General features: G+C 45.5%; 1 protein-coding gene across 1 annotated transcript in view; it reads left to right on the top strand.

Annotated features, from left to right (window-relative positions):
- The window catches only part of syt9a (synaptotagmin IXa), a 78,626-nt gene that overhangs the window by 22,712 nt on the left and 33,497 nt on the right, over positions 1 to 22,417 (top strand). Inside the window, exon 2 of the mRNA XM_052152651.1 lies at positions 18,061 to 18,511. Coding sequence (XP_052008611.1) covers positions 18,061 to 18,511 — 451 coding nt within the window. The remainder of the gene's footprint in view (positions 1 to 18,060; positions 18,512 to 22,417) is intronic.

Raw genomic sequence — 22,417 nt, 5'->3', positions numbered from 1 at the left:
TAACAGTCTAAATAGTCTTTACAAAACTGCGTTGGAGGCCCAGACACAGCCAATGCAGTGGTGTCTGAGGGATCTTCTATGAAAATATTACAATATTTTATAGAGTTTATCAATTGAGTGCGGTTGGATATGAATGTTATAAGATGATCTGTTCATTTTGAATCATAATGAAGGTGTGTGTGTATATATATAAAAATATTTACATATATACATACATATATCCAAGTATGGGGGCATAGAATCCCTTGTGACTGAGGAATGGTACTATATGGGGGTTCAGGGGTATATCCAGAGAGACATTTTTGAAAATGTAAAAGTCTGAATGGACCATTTTTCTCGTGATAAATATTGATATAGTTTTATCGCCCAGCCCTAATTATGTTCCAGTGTTTCCGATTTTTTTAACCAACATCAGTCCTGATCATAACAACCAAATATTCATTCATTTTCAGGATTTTAACTCTTTAAATGTCAGTTTGTTTACATAATGTATACATACTGTTTTTACACACACACACACACACACACACACACACACACACACACACACACACACACACACACACACACACACATTTATACAAAACACACTCTGACATCCATACCAACATCCACACAATTTTAGCTGCATAATTTATTCATTTTGTCTGCAGTGCTCTATAATACAGCAAACGGAAAATGGGAAAAAGCATGTAGGCTAAATATGAGTAAAATGGCATAGGCTAAATATGAGTAAAATGGCAGCATCTGGTGGAAAATATAAAATAAATACATTTTGAAGCCAGGGATCTGGAATGAAAGTCTGTTGCTCACTTCGACGTTGTGTCAAGGAAGCGACACTAGGGGTCTCTCTTGAGCGCCGAATATACCTCTGATCAATGAAAAATGCCAATGAGAAGTTGGCGGACAGAATTTGCATGTCCCGCCCCGGACATACGGGTGTAAATGCGGGGAAATGTGTCTGTTCCATTCAGAAATTTTCTTCGGAGCCGATGTTCATGTATGCAGTGAGCTGCGAGTCACACACCTGTTTCTCTACCTCTGAGCAATTACTGCTGTTGGATCTACGGTGCACTTCAGCGGCTTCTCCTTCTCTGCACGGCAGTGCAGTTTGCCCCTGGGCGCTTCGACAGCACAATACTAAAAAGAGTGTTGTATGAAAGAGTGATTTTCTCTAAAAGAGCAATACACAGCGGTGTTGAATGTCCTTTTCAGGACACGTCTTTGTAAAGATGCCTTTCCGCCTCTGTGTAGTTCCTGGATGCGGTACAGTGCTCTCCGCTTAGGACGGCCACAGGTGCTGTCTCATGTGTCTGGGCTGCGATCACACCGAGGCAGCGTTTGTGGATGGTTCATGTTCTCATTGCGAGAACATGAGCATGGCAACGTTGCGGTCACGGCTTTCCTTCAACCGAAGGAACATCACTCCAGCCGCTACCTGCGTCGCTCCTTCATCCTGGGGTTATGGCGCGGCTGGCGATGGAGGTGATCCAGGGATCCCCCCCTTGCGGGTCCGAGCACACTCAACAAGGAGTGTTGTGTCCTCATGGGCACTGGCTAGAGGCATCTCCCTGGCAGACATATGCAGAGCAGCGGGTTGGGCAACACCTAATACCTTTGCGAGATCTCAGGGTAGAGTCAGTCTCGTCCCGTGTTTTCTCAGGTCCGAGCCGCTAGAACTCGGTAACACGCTGATGGATTGACCGGGTGAATCGCTTGCACCTAGCGCCTTTTCCCTCGGCTGAGGTAATACCGTGCACTTTTTCCCCCAGGAGAGCCCACTCACTCTGCTCCCTAGCTGACTCCTCCATAGCTCTGTGGGTCCGCAATTCGGCGGTGGAATTGGCCGACCCAATCCACTGCGGGTACTCAAATCTACCCTGTACTGGAATAGGTGCTCCACAGTTCAGGGCTCCTACGTGGACTTCCCCCCTGTGTGTATTTCCCCTCACGAGCGGACCCGTGTCTCCCTTGGGCAGTTCCCACTGCCCCCCGGTCGCCGTGTCTGTAGCAGACTCCTCAGAAAAATCCTGAATGAAACAGACGCATTTCCCCGCCTTTGTACCCGTATGTCCTATGGATGGGTATTTTTGTCGATTTCTTATTTCGATCATTGATAGGTCTCAAAAAACGAGTACTCGAGGGGCGGGGCGTGAGCGAGGGGCAGGGCGTGTCCGTCATGGAGATAATGAAAATATAAGATTGTTATGAAAATGTTAAATAAATAAAATAACATGAAAACATGTCTATGAAAACATGAGCATATGACTATAAAAAAATAACACTGCTTATGCTGCATATTATCGAATGTTATCGCATGTTATCGAAAAAGAAACCTGAAATAGATTTAAAAATGAACACACATGATTGTTTTAGGCTACTTTATTCAACTGTAATTTTTGAATTAAACGTTGTCTTCAGTATTACTTTAGCAGCATATTTCAACTGTGCTTTTGAAACAACAACATCAAAAACGAACAGCTTTGTTTTTATTTTCAAAGCTACAGAAAAAAGGTTTAACAAGTTTAAACAAATGACTGCTAATTGTAAATAAAACAAACAGGATGATTTATAAAACTCAAAACAAAAATATCCTGTATATTTACCACGACTGATGAAACGTAAACATAGGCTACATCCTACATATTTTTGTTCAAAAAGAGGAGTCGGTCTACCTGCACAGTTGAGAGGCGTGTGCGGGTTCTATTCACAATTAGGCCGGCGGTTGAAAAAACATGCTCCGATGGAACAGATGTCGCAGGAACAGCAAAGTACAATGCTTATCTTTGTAAACCGATTCTCATTTACCTTCCACCACAGAAAATGATCCTGGTATACAGAGATTCATGGCTCACTGAAGTAACTTTAGATTTCGTTGTCACGCGAACAAAAATTACTCGCGCCGTAATCCTCATCAAAAAGTGTGTTGAGTGCCGTAATTGCTGCTCGATCAGGCTGATAGTCACTTTTTATGGGTGTAACAAAATTTGTAACCGTTTTGTAAAACTGTTTCAGATGCTCATTTACTCGCTCTGTCTCAAGAAACTTCAGATGTTTGTGTCTTGGATCCAATGTTGCGACAGTACTGGATAAGTTTGTGTTCAGGTACTTTCTGCTGTTGTTGTTTCTGGCTCTGGCTACGTTGCATTTCTGTCTGGCGGTAAAAGATGCGATGCTCGTCTGAGTTGCCTCGCTGGTATCGCAAGACATTTTATGTACAAATACTAGATGATAACGCATTGTACTTGTGGTACATTTGTGTTACCGTTTGGTGCTGCACATCTTGCATTGAATTGTATTTGCATCTATTTGGTCGAATTGAAGCCAGACATCACTGTGCATCTTTGAAGCCATGTTTCTCTCTGTTCTTTGGTCTGGACTTTGGACCACACGCTCTGGCAACCAATCAGAGCTCAAGGTGCTGCCCAAAACTCTGCTATAACCAATCAGAAAAAATAAAAAAATCGGTCTTTTTTTAAACTCACAATCATTGTTTTTATGATCGATCATCGCTGTCACATTCGAGTACTCGAGTACAATTGCCCATCCCTAGTATGTCCGGCGGCGAGACATGCAAATTCTGTCCGCCAACTTCTCATTGGCCTTTTTTCATAGATCAGAGGTATATTCGGCGCTCAAGAGAAACCCCTAGTGTCGCTTCTTCGACACAATGTCTTGTTCCCTCCATCAGGGAACTGAGGTTACATACGTAACCTAGACATTTTATTGAGTTTCAATGGGGATATTTTAGTCCTTAAGGTCCTGAGTGTAGATATTTTGTTTACACAGTGTATTATAGATGTATTATAGGAAATGAGGTCGAAATATAAACAAATTCCCCCAAAAATGCACACCTTTGGCAAAATGTATGCCGTTGGCATTAACATAGCCAAAATGATTGAAATAACAAAAATTTAAAATTATTTCTGAAGGTTGCACAAGTGTTAAATCCAAACAGCAACATTTAATTTTTTTTTCCAAGCAGTGAATGTAATAAGAGGTTCTTGCCAAGGCCAGCATCACTATAATTGCTTAGGGATATGGATTTCTACAAACCCCTAACCTTAAATGCGTGGTCACATTTACCTTCACACAGCGAAATACTCGTGGGCGGATGTTGAGGGTGTGGGAAACCAGCAAAAAACTAATTACCAAGCAGCCTCTATTTAATGCTGCACTTTATATGTACTCTGGGAGAGGGAAGTTAAAAATAAACTTGCCACTAAATTATATTCTTGTCCATTGTGAATATTCAGTGAAGATGTGTACAAAGCACCACAAATTTGTCTGTCAAAGTTCACCAAACTTGAACTTCATTTTGTCATGCTACAATCATGTTCACACAAATATTTTAATTTTTTTTTGTTTTATTTACTTGTATGGATTGGCTCCATTGTCTTTCACTGCCTCAATGTAACCCAGCTATTTGTTTTAGTTTAAATAAATGAAGGATGAGTCAAAATTATTTTTGTGGTACAACATTATGTCAGCATTATGCCACAAATGCTATCGAATGAGCTTAACTTGGATTGAGCTTGGATTTCCAAGTAACTTAAAAAAATCAATAGTTCTTTACATGCCACTCAGTGGTTTAGGTTTGCTTTCTCTAAAGATTAAAGATGCTGTCATAAATCAATATTTAACCCCTGTTCTAGACAGTTCTCAATCTAGTCACAACTCTGTTCCCTACTTTACATGTTTTCAGTGGATATAAAAACTTTAATGCACCACAGATCATGTTTTTTCCACAGCTGGACACATCTGAGATTGAATAAGCAAATGACACATTTTGTCTTGCACTACTCAGTGGGAGATTAGACCATCCCGACCAAGTGTGTAAACTATAATTAAATAATCAGCAGCATGAAGCCAAACAGAAAAGAGGCAAAACAATCATTACCCAGAGTCTTACTGCGCTGGAATGGTTACCTTTATGTTAGTGCCACGGTAACCAGAATTGTTCATTTTTTTGTAGGTCAGACAATCAAACAATATTCTTGATTACGCAAGGTGCAATATTGAGTACCAAGTAGTGCTTCAATAATTTTGCATTTGCATCATTCAGTATTTTCAGAGATATGATTTTCCCTCTCTCTTATGTAAATGAAAGCACTGGATAGGCATAGGGGCCTATTTGAAATTCTTTAGTGCCATTGTTTTACTGTATGACATATATCAAATGTTCAAAGAAAGGGCTGCAGTGTGAACATCACAGTCTGGACTTCCTTCATTGCTTAATTAACTCTAATTAGAAAATCCATTTAATCTTTGCAATCTCACTTTGTCCAGGAAAACTGAGGAATGGGGTCAGGGGCTACAGCATAACCACTCATACTCTTTGAGCTTTGGGGCCCTATTTTAAAAGCGCTAATTTTAAGTGTAAAGTAGTCATAAGCAGAAATGGCCATGTAGTTTTGGATTTTCGTTTAATCATGTACGAAGTGTAGGCACAAGTGGGTTTTGCGTAATTGCATGTGCAAAGCGCAGATGGGCTGAAACAAGTGCAAATTAATTCTGAGGTTCTTCTCTGTTTATTCCTCTGTCTGCATCCTATTATATAGTCCATTCCCTCATATAAACAAAGCCAGCACATTCATAAGAATTTGCTTGTGTAAATGGACTGAATGCAATGAAACTTTGAAGATGTTCCATTTACATTTATGCATTTGGCAGACGCTTTTATCCAAAGCGACTTACAGTGCATTTATTACAGGGACAATCCCCCCAGAGCAACCTGGAGTTCATTGCCTTGCTCAAGGACACAACGGTGTTGGGGATCAAACCAGTGACCTTCTGATTAACAGTTATGTGCTTTAGCCCACTACGCCGCCACCACCACTACTCTTCTGAGGACATACTCTTTGCTCTTAAATGGCATTACTGTTCTGTTATTTTCAAACTTGCCACAATCAATCGGTAACATGACACGAGAGAACCAATTCCATTTGGCATAATTGACGTCAAACCTGTCACGATATGTGTTCAAGCGTAATTTTTAAATGTGTTTCTATGTGTATGAGATTTGAGAGCTGACTTTAGAAGACGTAGAGGAATATAACGCGCAAATCACCATTCACTTTCATTATATGGAAGAGCTACTCTGGCATTCTGGTTCACGGAAGAAAATAATATCACGTTTAAACAACATGTGGATGAGTATAGGATGGCAGAAAATTCGTTTTTGGGTGAACTACTCCTTTAAAGATGAATGCCCACCAAGAACTCACTTTTAGATGTAATTATTACACCTTAGAGGTATTCCAATAATCTGGTTCCCTATCGAGAGGTCTCTCCTATTGCGTAAGTAGCTTACGCTATGGGAAAGCTCCGTTTCTCGAGAAATATTGAAGTCTTTATGTAAAACGCATTGCAGCTGCACAGCAGACAGTAATGAGCGAGGCAGCTCGGTCATTGGCTGTGCTGCGGCAACTGCTCGAACCAATGACGGGGCGACTCTGAATTGGTCATGGCGCACTGCGTCGCAGCGCTCAGAGCCGCCCGAAATTAGCATAGCCAGGCTATATAATGGGCACCCGTCATACGAGTTCCTTTAGATTTAATCTCCTTCAGCGAAGACCTCCTCTTCGCTGGATCCTCCGGATTGTTGGAGTCTTTCAGCCGCCGTTGACAAGCCTACAGCAGGACTGCTAAGAGGACGCCGGTGCCTTCAGCTGCCTTCGAAGCCTTCTGCTACGCCATCCGGCAGCGCATCACTATATCCTTTTACTAAGCTACTTTGCAAGTGTTCAGCCTTTGCAACACTTTTTGTATTTAGTAAAGAGCAAATTCAGGCGTTGTTCCAAATGCCTTCGACCTGCGCCTCGTGCAGAGGCCTTCTTCCTGACAGGGACCGTCACATTATCTGCACTCGCTGCCTGGGACCTGACCACGCAGAATCTGCTTTCACTCGAGGCGGATGCCCGAATGTGACTCCCTGGGCCTCAACGAGCTGCTGCGCTCGCCGCCTTCGCCGCAAACGAGCCTGCTACCACCGTGCTGCCGTCCCTCTGTTCGAGCAGCGCAAGAAAAGCGCCGCTCACGGAGGCCGCCAGAGCATCGCGGACTTCAGTGGCGTCACGCCGGGCCAGTCCCGCGTGCTTCACCACCACCGAGAACTCCCGCCGCCAATCCAGTTCACGCAGACGGACCAGCACCCCTCCAACAGAGCGGTGGGTCTCATCTCGTTCGGCGCCAGGGGACGACGGTGAAAAGGATGACAGCCTTTCCAATTGGCGCTGCATCCGGCGACTGGCCGGGCTCGGCCTTCGACCCGCGCCGTCGACATTAGCGGACACGAGCACGGGCACCAGCACGGTAAGAGAGTTCAGCTGAACGCTTCACTGCAGCGAGCAAAGCGTGTAAAACATTACCCAGTCCCCTTACAGGCGGCTGGAAATGTCTGTACAGCAGTCAATGGGCCAGTCACAGAACTTCGCTCACCTGCAATCAAACGCCGTTTTCACGGCAACACACAGAAATCACAAAAGAGTCATTTTCTGCCTGTGTCACTAAGAGGTCACGTGTCCACACTAAAGTCGCACTCCACATATCAATACTGTCCAAACAGTGCCGAATACTTTCCCAGCTCGAGCTGGACGCCCCATAAATGTAGATCGTGTGCCTATTGTCATGTATGCACCACTACACACAAGCACTGTTCCCACAGTTATAAACACTTCCCCAGTAAAAGCGGGAAATACTATAAATGTAGCGCGCGTGCCTGCTGTCCTGCACGCACCCCTACACACAAACACTGTATGCATGGCCAAAAACCCCGCCGCTAGCGGGAGGCTTTATGAAAGTGGCGCGCATGCCTACCACAGTAGATGCACCCCCACCCATAAGTGCTGCCCATACAGTTCCAAACAGATCTCTGGCTCACGCTGCGAGCCAAGAAACTCCCCGCTAAGAGCGGGAAGCTTTATGGAAGTGGTGTGCGTGCCTATTACAATGTATGCACCCCCACCTGTAAACACTGTCTATACAGTTTCAAACATTTCTCCGGCTGCGAGCATTACGGAGATAGCGCGCGTGCCTGTAATCTCACACGCACCCCTGCACTCGGCACTCAACACAGCTGCTCAGCGCGCCCCGCCTCTGAGAGCTGTAAGCTCAGTGTTAGCACATTTTCTGCCTGTGTTACTAAGGGTCACGTGTCCACACTAAAGTGCGCATTCCCACAGTTACAAACACTGTATGCATGGCCAAAAACACCCGCCCATGGCGGAGGCTTTATGAAAGTGGCGCGTGCCTACTACAGTAGATGCACCCCCACCCATAAGCGCTGCACATACAGTTTCAAACAGTTCTCTGTCTCATGCCGCAAGCATCACAGATGCGCAGGTGCCTATTACAGTGTATGCACCCCCACCTGTAAACACTGTCTATACAGTTTCAAACATTTCTCCAGCTCACGATGCGAGCATTACGGAGATAGCGTGCGTGCCTGTAAGCTCACACGCACCCCTGCACTCGGCACTCAACACGGCTGCTCAGCACGCACCTGCGCCTCTGGGAGCTGTAAACTCAGTGTTAGCACAAGGCAATTTGCCGGTGGGGCCCATACGTCACTGCGACACGCCCCCAGCCAACATTCAGCCCATATCTGTGCGAGCAAAAGCCTGGGAAAAAATCCCCGACATGCCAAAATGGGTTTTGAACATAATAAAACACGGTTACTCACTTCAATTCGCTCGCACACCACCCCGCTTTTCAGCGGTGGTCGAGACGAAAGTGAGGAAAGATGTGTCACATGTTCTACGCACCGAGGTGCTCGAACTGATAGAGAAGGGCGTTATAGAAACTGTTCCTCCCTCTATGAGCGAGGCGGGTTTTTACAGCCGCTATTTTCTCATCCCGAAAAAGGACGGTGGCCTCCGCCCCATCCTAGATCTCAGACATCTGAACAAAGCTTTTATGATTCACTCGTTCAGAATGTTAACAACCAAACATATCCTCGCGCAAGTTCAGCCCGGGGTTGGTTTCTATCAGTGGATTTGAAAGACGCTTACTTTCACATTCGATAGCGCCTCATCACAGGCCTTTTCTGAGATTCAGCTTCGAGGGACAGTCATACCAGTACACAGTACTACCATTCGACCTATCATTGGCCCCCGTACATTCACGAAATGTATGGACGCGGCACTTTCCCCTGAGACAGCGGGAGTGCGAATAATGAATTACCTCGACGATTGGCTAATCATAGCACAATCAGAGGGTCAGTTAACGACACACAGATCTTGGATTATCAGCCATCTAGAATGCCTGGGTCTGAGAATCAATTTTGCAAAGAGCGTGCTATCCCCCAGCCAGAATATCTCTTCTGGGAATAGTGCTAGACTCAGTGCAGATGACAGCGCGCCTCTCATCAGAGCGCGCGCTCTCTATTCGACGCCTTGCAACATCATTCAGAAAGGGCGCGCACGCCCCCGTCAAACGACTTCAAAGAATGCTCGGTCTCATGGCCTCGGCATCAGCTGTACTCCAGCTAGGATTGTTGCACATGCGTCCTCTCCAGTGCTGGCTCAAAAGCCGTGTCCCCACTCACGCGTGGCGCTCGGGCCACTTTTTGATCAGAGCGAATCACGGCTGTATAAAAGCCCTGACGCCCTGGAAAGCCGTCAACTGGTATCAAACCGGCGTGAGTCTGGGCGTGAACACGCGGAGAAAAATTATCACGACAGATGCCTCCAAAATAGGATGGGGGGCCCTGTACGGGGGCAGGCCTGTCTCCGGCTTTTGGTCAAACCCGGAAAAGCACCTACATATAAACTGTCTGGAAATGAAGGCGGTCGCCTTGGCTCTCAGAGCCCTGCTTCCGTACCTGAAAAATGAACACGTCCTGGTCCGAACAGACAACATGACGGTAGTTTCGTATATAAATCGCCAGGGTGGACTTAGGTTGAGCTCCCTGCACTCTATGGAGGGCCCTCCATGCATGGCCCCTCAACGGGTTCCCGAGAACCTCCCCAGTGGAGTTTTGAGAACCATCACTGAGGCGCGAGCACCCTCTACGAGGCTTATATGCCCAAAAGTGGAAAGTGTTCAGTGACTGGTGTGATACCAAGAGCTTGAACCCCAAATCGTGTGAGATACCAAGTGTACTCGCCTTTTGCAAGAGCTGCTGGAGGCGGGCCGCACACCCTCCATGCTCAAAGTCTATGTGGCTGCCATAGCGCGTCGCACAATCCTGATAAAGGACATTCATTAGGGAAAAATGATCTAATCATTCGTTTCCGTAAGAGGCTAGGAGGATGAACCCTCCTCGCCCCCTCGGTGCCGATCTGGGACCTGGCCACGGTCCTGGACGCACTCAAGAGTGCCCGTTAGAACCTCTCCGAACCGTGCACCTTAAACAGCAAAACTGCGCTCTTGCTGGCTTCGCTTCAGTCAAGAGAGTGGGCGACCTGCACGCGCTGTCATCAAGCGCTGCTTGCCTGGAATTTGGACCTAACGACTGCAGAGTTGTCCTTAGGCCAAAGCACGGGTATATTCCTAAAGTGCTCTCCACACCCTTCAGAGCACAGGTGATATCTCTGACAGCGCTATCGTCCCCAGCAGGCGAAGCGACGCTAATTTACTCTGCCCGTCAGGCGCTCAGTATATTTGGAGCGTTCTGCCCTGTTCAGACAGACGGAACAATTATTCAGTATGCTTTGGCGGCGCACTAAAGGTCTCGCAGTCTCAAAGCAAAGAATATCAGCTGGATAGTGGATGCTATAGCGCTAGCTTATGAAGCCAAGGGCCTTCAATGCCCCTTAGGCGTCAGAGCTCACTCTACGAGGAGCATGGCCTCCTCGTGGGCTTGGTCGAGTGGGATACCCATATAAGATATTTGTGCGTGGCGGGCTGGGCCTCGCCTCGACATTTATCAGGTTTTATAACCTACAGGTCCCCTCATTGCATTCCAACATTCTATCAGCCTGACTGTAGAATGGACCGGAGTATGTATATGCTGAGCATTATCTCCTCCCTTATAAGGTCCGTCCCTGACCAACTTAGAGGATTTTTTATGCATATCAGTACATAGAAAAATGCATTCCAACATTCTATCAGCCTGACTGTAGAATGGACTGGAGTATGTATATGCTGAGCATTATCTCCTCCCTTACAAGGTCCGTCTCTGACTGACTTAAAGGATTTTTATGCATATCAGCACATAGAAAACTCAGTACATAAGATATGTGCTTGTGTTTGTACTATGAGCGCCCACCATGGACCACCTTGGAAGGGCTCTATACTATCCCATTATGTAGCTCGCCGTTGGCCGGCTCGTGGAATAATCACTTTGCTTTAAGGCTCAGGCATCTGCCTCTGGCTTTATAGAGCAAAGTCAGCACGCACTGCGTTTTACATGGTGTTCCCATAGCGTAAGCTACTTAAGCAATAGGAGAGACCTCTCGATAGGGAACTACTCGGTTACTAACGTAACCTCGGTTCCCTGAGAGGAGGGAACGAGTATTGCGTAAGCTGCCGTGCTTGTGCTTGGTCAGTTCAGCTTCAGTCGATTGAACCTAAAGGAACTTCGTATGACGGGTGCCCATTATATAGCCTGGCTATGCTAATTTCGGCGGGCTCTGAGCCGTGAATGCAGCGTGGCGCCCATTGGTCGCGCGTTCAGAGTCGCCCCGTCATTGGTTCGAGCAGTTGCCGCAGCACAGCCAATGACCGAGCTGCCTTGCTCATCACTGTCTGCTGTGCAGCTGCAATGCGTTTTACATAAAGACTGCAATATTTCTCGAGAAACTGAGTTTTCCCATAGCGTAAGCTACTTACGCAATACTCGTTCCCTCCTCTCAGGGAACCGAGGTTACGTTAGTAACCGAGTAGTTTTCTGTAGCTAAATAAAAAGCCATTTCTTCGACATTCCCTGGGATCCCAATGAGATGCCTCTGGCAAATTCCTCAAGAGGAAAATACAATCGGTCCATAACTGAAGATATAATGATGCTTCTTTAGACTATTTTAAGCAAACTGGGCCCGAAAGGACCATATCAGCCACAAGTACATTGCGTTCAGACAAACATGTTCATTCTCTTTTTATAATTTTATATTCAAATTATGTTCCCCATCTTTAAAACATCACATGTTATGCAACCTCAAACAGCCAGTTTTCCACTGTATACAGTTTCATATTCACAATAGACGGTCAGATTAGTCAAAGACTTCTACATTTAATTTAAGTCATTGCTATTTCCTGTATGTTCATGCACATAATGCATTCATTCAGGCAGATGCAGTGCAGCTGCAATCTCAGGAACAAGGCACTTTGAAGCTCATTGTGTGCTGGAATGTTTCTATGGGTTACTAGATATGAGCCTTTGTGGAGCTTTTACTTTAAAGTGTAACTGACACACTCGATGGACTGAAATGATTTCAAATCAAATAGAGTTTGGCTGTAGCTGTTTCTGTCGAACGGTGGAGAGATGCAGTGTACAAAAGAACATGAGGGGAGAAAAAGGCCAGTCCATTAAACAGTTAAGGTGTAATTCAGTCTAGTTCACATAAAAACTCTATTGATGCAGTTATAGAGTAATCTGAGCAGTTTTGGTTTGTGGTTTTAGTTAAAGAAAGCTCAGGATGTATCCAGTTGTCCATGTAAAGAAGTGTGGGTTTTGTAGTTACTGATATTTCACCTTCTGTTTTCTCTGAATCTGAACATAGTTACCCATCTGTCACAGGACTAAGTCTAAGAGACTTTAATTGGGACAAAATGTCTAGTAACTGTGTTTTGCCTTTGGATGGCTAAAGTAAACCTATACTACTGATCACATCGCAATAAAAGAGTATTGGGCACATAATTTCCCATATTGAATCCCCTCTTTTATTTGGTTAATCTCAAGATAACATGCCAGGGTCATACAATATTTCAAATAAATTAATATATTGTTATTATTATTATTAGTAGTAGTAGTAGTAGTACAAAAATGTAAATAAATAAACATAAATAAAAAAATAAATACATATATTTGCATGTCTATAATGTAAGGGGATTTTCATAAACAAAATAAAAAAAAGTCCAGACTGGACTATCATTAATTTATTACAATGTTGGGAAAGCTACTTTGAAACTGTAGCTTCAGAAGCTATAAACTACACGTAACTGAAAGTAGTTACACTATAGTCAAGCTACACTACATTTAAACAACAAAAAACTATTTAATTTAAGTATTAAAATTTATATATATATATATATATATATATATATATATATATATATATATATATATATACACAAAAATGTGTGTATGTTTGTGCAAATAATTTTACACCGGACTGCTTTGTGAATGAGTGTCAATATAAAGCAGGATTTTCCAAAAATTGGATTCTCAAGCATGGATTAGTACCAACTTTTCGTGCTCCAGCTTTATATCTGGAAGATGTAAGTATCAAACTTTATATTTTGTGAATGTTTGCAAATCGCCTTTTTGAATGTGCTTGTTAGCTGATTCCACGGCTAATGCAGCTAAAGTTACCATTGTCTCTGATTGTATTAACGGAGACCAGAGCTATGTCGTGGCAGGGAGCAGCAGCTCATTTGCATTTAAAGCGACACACGGAAACAGCGTGTTTTTGATTCCACCTAAAAAGAGGCATTTACAACATGGTACAATAAATGATCCGTGTGTTATTTTGAGCTGAAACTTCACAGACACATTCTGGGGAAATCTGAGAGTTATATTACATCTTGTAAAAAGGGGCATAATAGGTCTCATTTAACCATGGTATTCAGGGCCATTTCTGTGCATATGGGAGTCCCAAGTGAAATCTTGGGGCTTTTAGTACATGTATATACCAATGGATCAGTATAATACTGATGGAGGATCTCACCTAATGGCATCTCAGAGAATCACAGCTGGAGTGGGCAGTTAAGAGGAAGTTTTTGTTTTTGGCACCATTCTGAGTAAATTCTAGAGACTGTTGTGTGTGAAAATCCCAGGAGATCAACAGTTACAGAAATACTCAAACCAGCTGATCTGACAACAACACTCATACCACGGCCGAGATCACAATTTTTCCCCATTCTGATTGTTGATGAGAACATTAACTGAAGCTCCTGACCTGTATCTGCATGATTTTATGCATTGCACTGCTGCCACACAATTGGCTAATTAGATAATTGTGTGAATAAACAGGGTACAGGTGTACCTACATAAAGTGCTCAGTGAGTGTATATTAAAGGGATAGTTCACCCAAAAATTTAATTCTCTCAATTACTCACTCTCATGCCATCCCAAATTTGCATGACTTTCTTTCTAATGCTGAACACAAAGATTTTATATCTCAGCTCTGGAAAACCTCACAATAAAGATATTGATTTAACCACTGGAGTCTTATTATGATGATTACTTTTATGCTGCCTTTATGTGGTTTTTGGAGTTTGGTCACCATTTATGTGGTTTTGGTCACCATTCAATTGCATTGTATGGACCTACAGAGCTAAAATAGTCTTCTAAAAATTGTCTGTGATCAGCAGAAGAAAGAAAGTAATTCACATCTGGTATAACAAGCGAGTGAGTAAATGATGAGAGAATTTTCATTTTGGATGAACTATTCCTTTAGGCTTACCTTACATTGTTACACAATTCATTTGCTACCTTTCAAGCACTTCTTTTTCCTTAAGGAAATGCAAATCTGTTTTGCTCTTGTTCTTTGGATCAAACTCTTTGAAGTGAATCAGCACTGATACCACTCTCTATTTTCAATCCACACACTTATAATACCAAAGCAAACTGTTCCTTCCCCAAATCCTTTTTCAAAGTAGGTCATGATGTAGCTGTCTTTCATTTTCTGTGCTTTGATTCTCACACTTTATAAATCTAAAAGACTATTCTTTCATTTCTTAAATTGTCATGCATTCTCTGCCTTTGCACATTTTATGGCTGTATGACTTCCATCACATTTATAATTCAGTGATTCTTGTTGGATTCTGCTTACATTTTTGAAAAATAAAATACATTATTGTTATTTCCTTATCATTTTCTAACTATTTGCTCAAGCTATATGTGGAAATTAGCTTGTTACCTAAAATTCTAGCAGCATTTCAGTTGAAGATCGGGGAACATTTCTTGATTTCCTCTGTGACAGTGGGGCTAGGATTGTGTTATTTTAAAACATGTATAATGTACCATTCTGTGAGATCTGTAGTTTTCAGATATTGCATACCTGTAATATACAAGTACTGTACATTGTATTTTTGTTTTGCCAATTATCATTTAAAGCTAGACCTTGCACTCAATAAAATAAATACAAATAACTTAAAATAAAATGTAAGATTTATTGTGGTTCCACACAATTATGTTAAGTAGCTTTAGTCACACAAGATTTTAATTATTTTAGCAACAAAACCAATGTAGCAATGACATGTTTTGTGAATTTATTTTGGAACATATTTGAATATTGCTTTCTTTGTGTACTTTTTCTGCCCTGTGAGATGATCAAAATATATCAAAACAGGGTTAAAATAAAGAATTAAGCAACATATCACTTGCTTTGAGTAAACAGTGAGAGTTCTCATCTTTACAGCTCAATCTTTGTTAACTTAAGTTCCACTTCTGTCACTCACTCGACGTTGTGTCGAATGAAGTGACACAAGGAGTTTTCCTGGGACGCCAAACGTACCTCTGAACCTGAGAAATGGCCAATGTCAAGTTAGCAAACAGAATTTGCATGCCCTGCCTCGGACATACGGGTATAAAGGGAAGAGGGGCAGCGAGTGCCAGTCAGAATTTTTCTTCCGAGCCAAAGGGTTGTGCAACAGCAAGCTGAGTTCACCACTGTTCCACTCACCTCTACTGGCAATAAGCACTGCTGTTGGACCTACGGCGCCTTTCCAGCTGGCGTTCTCTCTGTCTGCACGCTGTGCAGTCCACACCCCTGGGTGCTTCGACAGGGCTTTCATTGCCTGAAAGAGTGTTTCTACTCCCTGGGTGATCCAGCCGGTGCGCGCCATTCTCACGGCACCTCAGCCCCAAAACTCTACAGTACCGGCTCCCCGGACGCAGTTCCCTCGCCTCCGGCCCTGCGAATGCTCAGGCCCGGCTGGCCAGCGCTGACGAGTTCCGACGACGCCTCGTATCGCCCTACGCCAGGCGTATCAGTACAAGGTCCTCTTCTTCGGCCTGTCCCTGTCCCCTCTCGTCTTCACGAAGATCGCACAGGCAGCTCTTGCCCCATTAAGGGAAGTGGGCATCCGCATACTCAACTACCTCAACGACTGTCTCATACTGGCTCACTCTCTAGAGTTACTGTGCGCTCAAAGGGACCAGGTGCTCAGGCACCTCAGCCGTCTAAGGCTTCAGGTCAACTGGGAAAAGAGCAAGCTCGTCTCGGTTTAGAGCATCTCTTTTCTCTGTATGGAGTTAGACTCAGTCTCAATGACAGTGCGTCTCACCAACGAGCGCACTCAGTCAGTGATCAGGTGCTTCACTCTCTTCGAGCTCGGCACAGCGGTTCCTCTAAAACGATACTAGAGGCTCCTGGGGCATATGGCATCCTCAGCCGCGGCTGCACCGCTCAGGTGCACACATACCATGTGACAATCACCCCTTCTTGCTGTCAGACTTTCAACCCTTAGACCTCTGCTTTCTGCGGACCGGAGTCCCCTTGCAGCAAGTGTCCAGACGTGTGGTGGTGACCACAGATGCCTCTCGACAGAGTTGGGGTGCAGTGTGCAATGGCCTCTGGACAGGACCCCGGCAGCATTGGCACAACAACTGCCTAGAGTTGTTGGCTGTATCTCTTGCCCTACGGAGGTTTCTCCCACTAATCCGGGGCAAGCACGTCTTGATCCATTCAGACAGCACCGCGATGGTAGCGTACATAAATCGCTCTGGTTGCTGCGCGCCACTCACATCCCTGGCAACCGCAACACAATGGCAGACACGCTATCGTGGCAGGTTTCGCCAAGCGGAGAGTGGAGGCTCCACCCCCAGGTGGTCCAGCTGATTTGGGACCAATTCGGCAAGGCACAGATAGATCTCTTTGCCTCCCAAGACAACTCCCACTGCCCGCTCTGGGACTCCCTGTCTGGAGCTCCTCTCGGGACGGACGCGCTGGCACACAGCTGGCCCCGGGCGCTGCATAAGTACGCATTTCCCCCAGTGAGCCTTCTTGCACCGGTGCAAATTCCCGGCAAGTATGTCCGGGGCGGAGCATGCAAATTCTGTCTGCCAACTTGACATTGGCCTTTTCTCAGGTTCAGAGATACGTTTGGCGTCCCAGGAAGACCCCTTGTGTCACTTCATTCTTGAATCCAACAAGGATCCATACAAAATCTCGTTCCTTCTCTCGGGGAATGGAGGTTACAACAGTAACTGCTTTGAATTAAAGTCCAGGGTTTCACTGTTGGTTAAGGCCTGCAGTATCATTAGAGTAACTATGTTTCCATCTAAGGATTTTTTTGTGACAAAAGGTGTAGCGCATCAAAAAGTTTTCATACTTTTTTTACAGACGATATAGATGATGGAAAAGCAAATTATCTCTCAAGGGTCACAAGTGTTGACATAATGTTTTTCAGTTTAACTCTAGCGCATAATTTGTCAATACTTCAAATGTCAGGAAAAACTGGTTTGGAAACACTTTTCACACTTCTCGCTATGGCCACTGGGGGCAGTAGTTCAAAATGTTGTTAAGAACAGACCAAGATCAGCACAAGAGTGTCTGTATTGGGAGCTTTAGGTACAAAACTTTTGAAGTGCAGGATTACTAAATGAAACACTGATTACAAATACTCTTATTAATTAAACTTCGTGGCAGGGCGGAGGGCGGGGCTGGGTCGTGATCCTACACGCCTGGTCCCGTATTAGGCTAATTATGCCTCCATGAGGGTTAAAGGTTGACTGCAGGGGATCGTGCGGGAGAGAGAGATCGTTTACCGACATGTCCGTCTACGAACATCTAATTGTTCTATTTAAAATCTGGGTCCTGAAGCAAAACCAATTGATTTACTTGGTTTACTGCAGTATTTAAATATTTTGTCATGCTCTAAAACTTTCAGTGAGTTTGTGGCCTGTTGTATCTTTCTCACCCTCTCTGTGTACACTCTCAACTTTTCTTTTAGAAATATCTGTGAGCCTCCTGTCATTGGTGGTGACTGCCTGTGGCCTGGCCCTGTTTGGAGTCTCTCTCTTCGTCTCATGGAAATTGTGCTGGATTCCATGGCGCGAGCGAGGCCTCACTCCCGGGATCAAGGAGGGACATCCAGGCCCACCACACCCTCCTCCTCCACCCCTCCAACCCCAGACCATATACACCGAGGTGAATGCCACCCTCGACCGCCGGAATAATGCACGGGGTTCTGTAGCTAAGGAGACTACTGTGCCGCCCACTCCAGTTTCTCCAGCAGTTCCGGCATCTCCAACTGCCGTGCCTGTGCCTGAGGCAGCACTCAAGATAAGCCACACATCCCCTGATATTCCAATGGAGGTTGAGTCCAAGACTCAAGAGAATGGTGTCCATGGCAACACACGCATGCAGAGGCAAATCACGGATCCCTCCTTGACCTGTGTCAGGTAAGTCAACCTTCAATAATTCCTTTAATGGATTCTGGCGAAAGGTAGGTCTCTCAACAATAGCACTGTCTCAGAGGTCAATATTGCTTCTAATCAGGGGTATTCACTTAGTACTGAGGGGTCAGGGGTGGGTGGTATGACCAAAATGTTATATTACATTATGAGAAAGGCACTTCATCTCCTTTGATTATGTATTCTTTTTATAAGATTTTTCCTAACAAATGAATAACAAGTGTTGCATCAGTGCAAACATGACTTCACATGTGAAAGTGGATAATTCTGACTCTAAACTCAGTAAAATGCCACATTTAAAGGCAATGTAAAAGCCGATATACGCACACCTGTGACCACACATCAGTTCTGAATGTGTAAATAACATAAAAGCAGTCCTGCCCACTGATAGTCCTGGATTTATATCTACCACGGTCAGGGGTAAACTTGGCCTGGAATGGCATTCCAGCACCTTCGATTAAAAAACAAAACAGAGGCCGTTTGTTTTTAAACCATGCCACTTCTTGTATGTTCTAGTTTTTGTTTGATCAATTTAACACATTCTGTCTCTGTTTAGTAAGTGTTGTTGCTCAAAAAAAAATACTTTCCATTACTGAATGATTCTCTAGTCAGTTAAAATGCTGTTAAATGTGGCCTATTCTCGAGTAGCATCGTTCTCTAGGGGACAGTTCATCTCGCTCCCTGGATCCCTATGTTGTTAATTAGTGTGTAGTGAAAACGAATTTGGGCACTGGCAAGGGTGTTGATCCACTGTGGGTGTTGATCCAACATTGGGATACTTCTAAATCAATTACCTGCATAACGATTGCGATCAACAACATCCCTGTATAAATGACACTGTTGTGCATTTTTATTGGGGATGTTAAAACATGCTGTGTTACTGTGAAATCACATAAATGAAAGAAATACAAATACAAAGTAGTGTATTTTTAATCTTCTTCTAAAAACTCTTTCCCTTTCTTGCACATTATGGATGAAAAATATTACAAACAACGTCTCTTTTAAAGACAAAATAAGGCTTTGACTTCAGTTTTACATTTGTGCTCGTCTTCTAATGACTTGAGACACTTGACATGATGACGTTTCCAATAAGGGTTTATAGTGTGCAAGGATGCTATCTGATTTTAACGGTGCATTGTGGGATTTTTTGGGAGCGAACATTTTAGTGCAGATTTTGCAAATGGGACACCAATAGAAATGGGTTACACCCTGCTCAGTGCCCTTACTACTAAACTAAGTAGCTTATTGAGATAAATAGAGCAGTTGTGGTCTGTGAGGAAATTTTCCAGGGAGGCAAATATGTAAATCAGTATGAAAAAATCAAAGCAATATACTTGTGACGAAGCAGGCGGAGAATGAGGATCTAGACGCAGCAGTTTATTCAAAAACATAAAGAAAAACTCAGAAACAAGCAAACAGGGGGAGACCTGGCACAGAGCATCAAAAACATGCAAGAACTAACAAGGAAACAAAGAAACTAAAAGGGCTTATATACAAAAAGGAACAAACAAGGGAATAAGGAACACCTGGGGAAATAATCAGGGAAGGAGAACTAATCGGGAAAACCAATCATAAAATGAAACTACAAAAACCAAACAGGAAACAGGAACTAAACTAAACTTCAAAATAACAGCACAAAAACAAAAGACAGAGAACATGACAGAGCCCCCGCTTTAAGGAGCGGATTCCAGACGCTCCAAAAAAGCAAAATAAAACAAGAAAAACAAAAAACAAATTGTCCAAGGGGGCAAACAGGCAACCAAGGGGGCACAGGGTCAAACAGGTAGTCCAAGGGGCACAGGGGGCAAACAGGTAGTCCAAGGGGGCACAAGGGGCTGACAGAGCAGCCCAAGGGGGCACAAGGGGCTGGGAGGCGGCCACAGGACGGGGACTGGGTCAGGGGGCCTGGGAGGAGGCCACAGGACAGGGACCGGGTCAGGAGGCCTGGGAGGAGGCCACCGGACAGGGACCGGGTCAGGAGGCCTGGGAGGAGGCCACCGGACAGGGACCGGGTCAGGAGGCCTGGGAGGAGGCCACCGGACAGGGACCGGGTCAGGAGGCCTGGGAGGAGGACACAGGACGGGGCTCTGGGAGGAGGACACAGGACGGGGCTCTGGGAGGAGGACACAGGACGGGGACTGGGTCAGGGGGCCTGGGAGGCGGAACCATGGAAGGCCCTGGAGGCGGAGCCGAGGGAGGCGGAGCCGAGGGAGGTGGCGCCATAGGAGGCTCTAGAGGCGGAGCCGTGGAAGGCTCGGGAGGCAGAGCTGAGGGAGGCGGAGCCCTGGAAGGCTCGGGAGGCAGAGCTGAGGGAGGTGGTGCCATGGAAGGCTCAGGAATTGAAGCCATGGGAGGCTTGAGGGGAGGAGCCCTGGGAGGCTCGAGGGGTGGAGCCCTGGTAGGTAGAGCCATGGAAGGCTCTAGAGGCGGAGCCCTGGAAGGCTCTGGAGGCGGAGCCGTAGGAGACGTGGAAGGCTCAGGAATTGAAGCCATGGGAGGCTCGAGGGGCGGAGCCCTGGGAGGCTCGGGAGGCGGAGCCGTAGGAGGTGGAGCCGTGGAAGGCTCAGGAATTGAAGCCATGGGAGGCTCGAGGGGCGGAGCCCTGGGAGGCTCGGGAGGTGGAGCCCTGGGAGGCGGAGCTCTGGGTGGCTCGGGAGGCAGAGCCCTGGAAGGCTCGAGTGACTTGAGGAGCGGAGCCCTAGGAGGCTCGAGAGGTGGAGCCCTGGAAGGCTCGAGGCGGAGCCCTGGAAGGCTCGGGAGGCTCGAGAGGAGGAGCCCTGGGAGGCTCGAGAGGAGGAGCCCTGGGAGGCTCAGGAGGAGGAGCCCTGGAAGGCTCGGGAGGCTCGAGAGGAGGAGCCCTGGAAGGCTCGGGAGGCTCGAGAGGAGGAGCCCTGGAAGGCTCGGGAGGCTCGAGAGGAGGAGCCCTGGAAGGCGCTGGCTCTGGGACGGTCGAGGCTGCAGGCGCTGGCTCTGGGACGGTCGAGGCTGCAGGCGCTGGCTCGCTGACCGTGGCAGGCGTAGGCTCTGGCTTGCTGACCGTGGCAGGCGGAGACTGGGGAGCAGAAGTTTTTCCTCTCCTCCTCCTCCTCCGAGCGAATGGAGCTGGCAATTCTGGCTCGGTGGCTGTGGGCTCTGGCTCGCTGACCGTGGCAGGCGTGGGCGTTGGCTCGTTGGCCGTGGCAGGCATAGGGGGACGAGCCATGGAAGTCTGGGGAGTGACCTCAGCGGGAGGAGATGATAAACCCTCCTCCTCTACACCCACAGTGAACCCAACAGCTCCTTTAGTGTACTACAGAGACCTGCTCTGAAGAAAACCACCAAGGAAAATTCTGGCTAGTCCACCAAATTTGCCAGATCTAAAAACTCACAAACATGAACCTCAACTGGACGGTCCTCTTGCCTGAGGAGGAGAATTCTGACAGCTGCTAGATCCATAATGGTTGGTTAGTTCTTCTGTGACGAAGCAGGCGGAGAATGAGGATCTAGGCGCAGCAGTTTATTCAAAAACATGCAAGAACTAACAAAGAAACAAAGAAACTAAAAGGGCTTATATACAAAAAGAAACAAACAAGGGAATAAGGAACACCTGGGGAAATAATCAGGGAAGGAGAACTAATCAGGGGAAAACCAATCATAAAATGAAACTACAAAGGACTACAAAAACCAAACAGGTAACAGGAACTAAACTAAACTTCAAAATAACAGCACAAAAACAAAAGACAACAGAGAACATGACATTGCAGTGGGTTTAATTAGCCTATATGTTTCTGCTGGTAATTATGAACCCTACCCAGATGATCTCCTCTCCCTGATATCTTAAAATAGTCTTGATAACTTCCTGTGCTATAATCTTTCCTATCACCAACCCAACACTTGTCAGTAAAGTAAACAAGC

Source organism: Xyrauchen texanus, chromosome 21 (genome assembly GCF_025860055.1).
Source record: "Xyrauchen texanus isolate HMW12.3.18 chromosome 21, RBS_HiC_50CHRs, whole genome shotgun sequence".
NCBI lineage: Eukaryota > Metazoa > Chordata > Actinopteri > Cypriniformes > Catostomidae > Xyrauchen > Xyrauchen texanus.
Note: the sequence above shows the minus strand (reverse complement) of the source record. Positions and strands in the feature narration are given on the sequence as shown.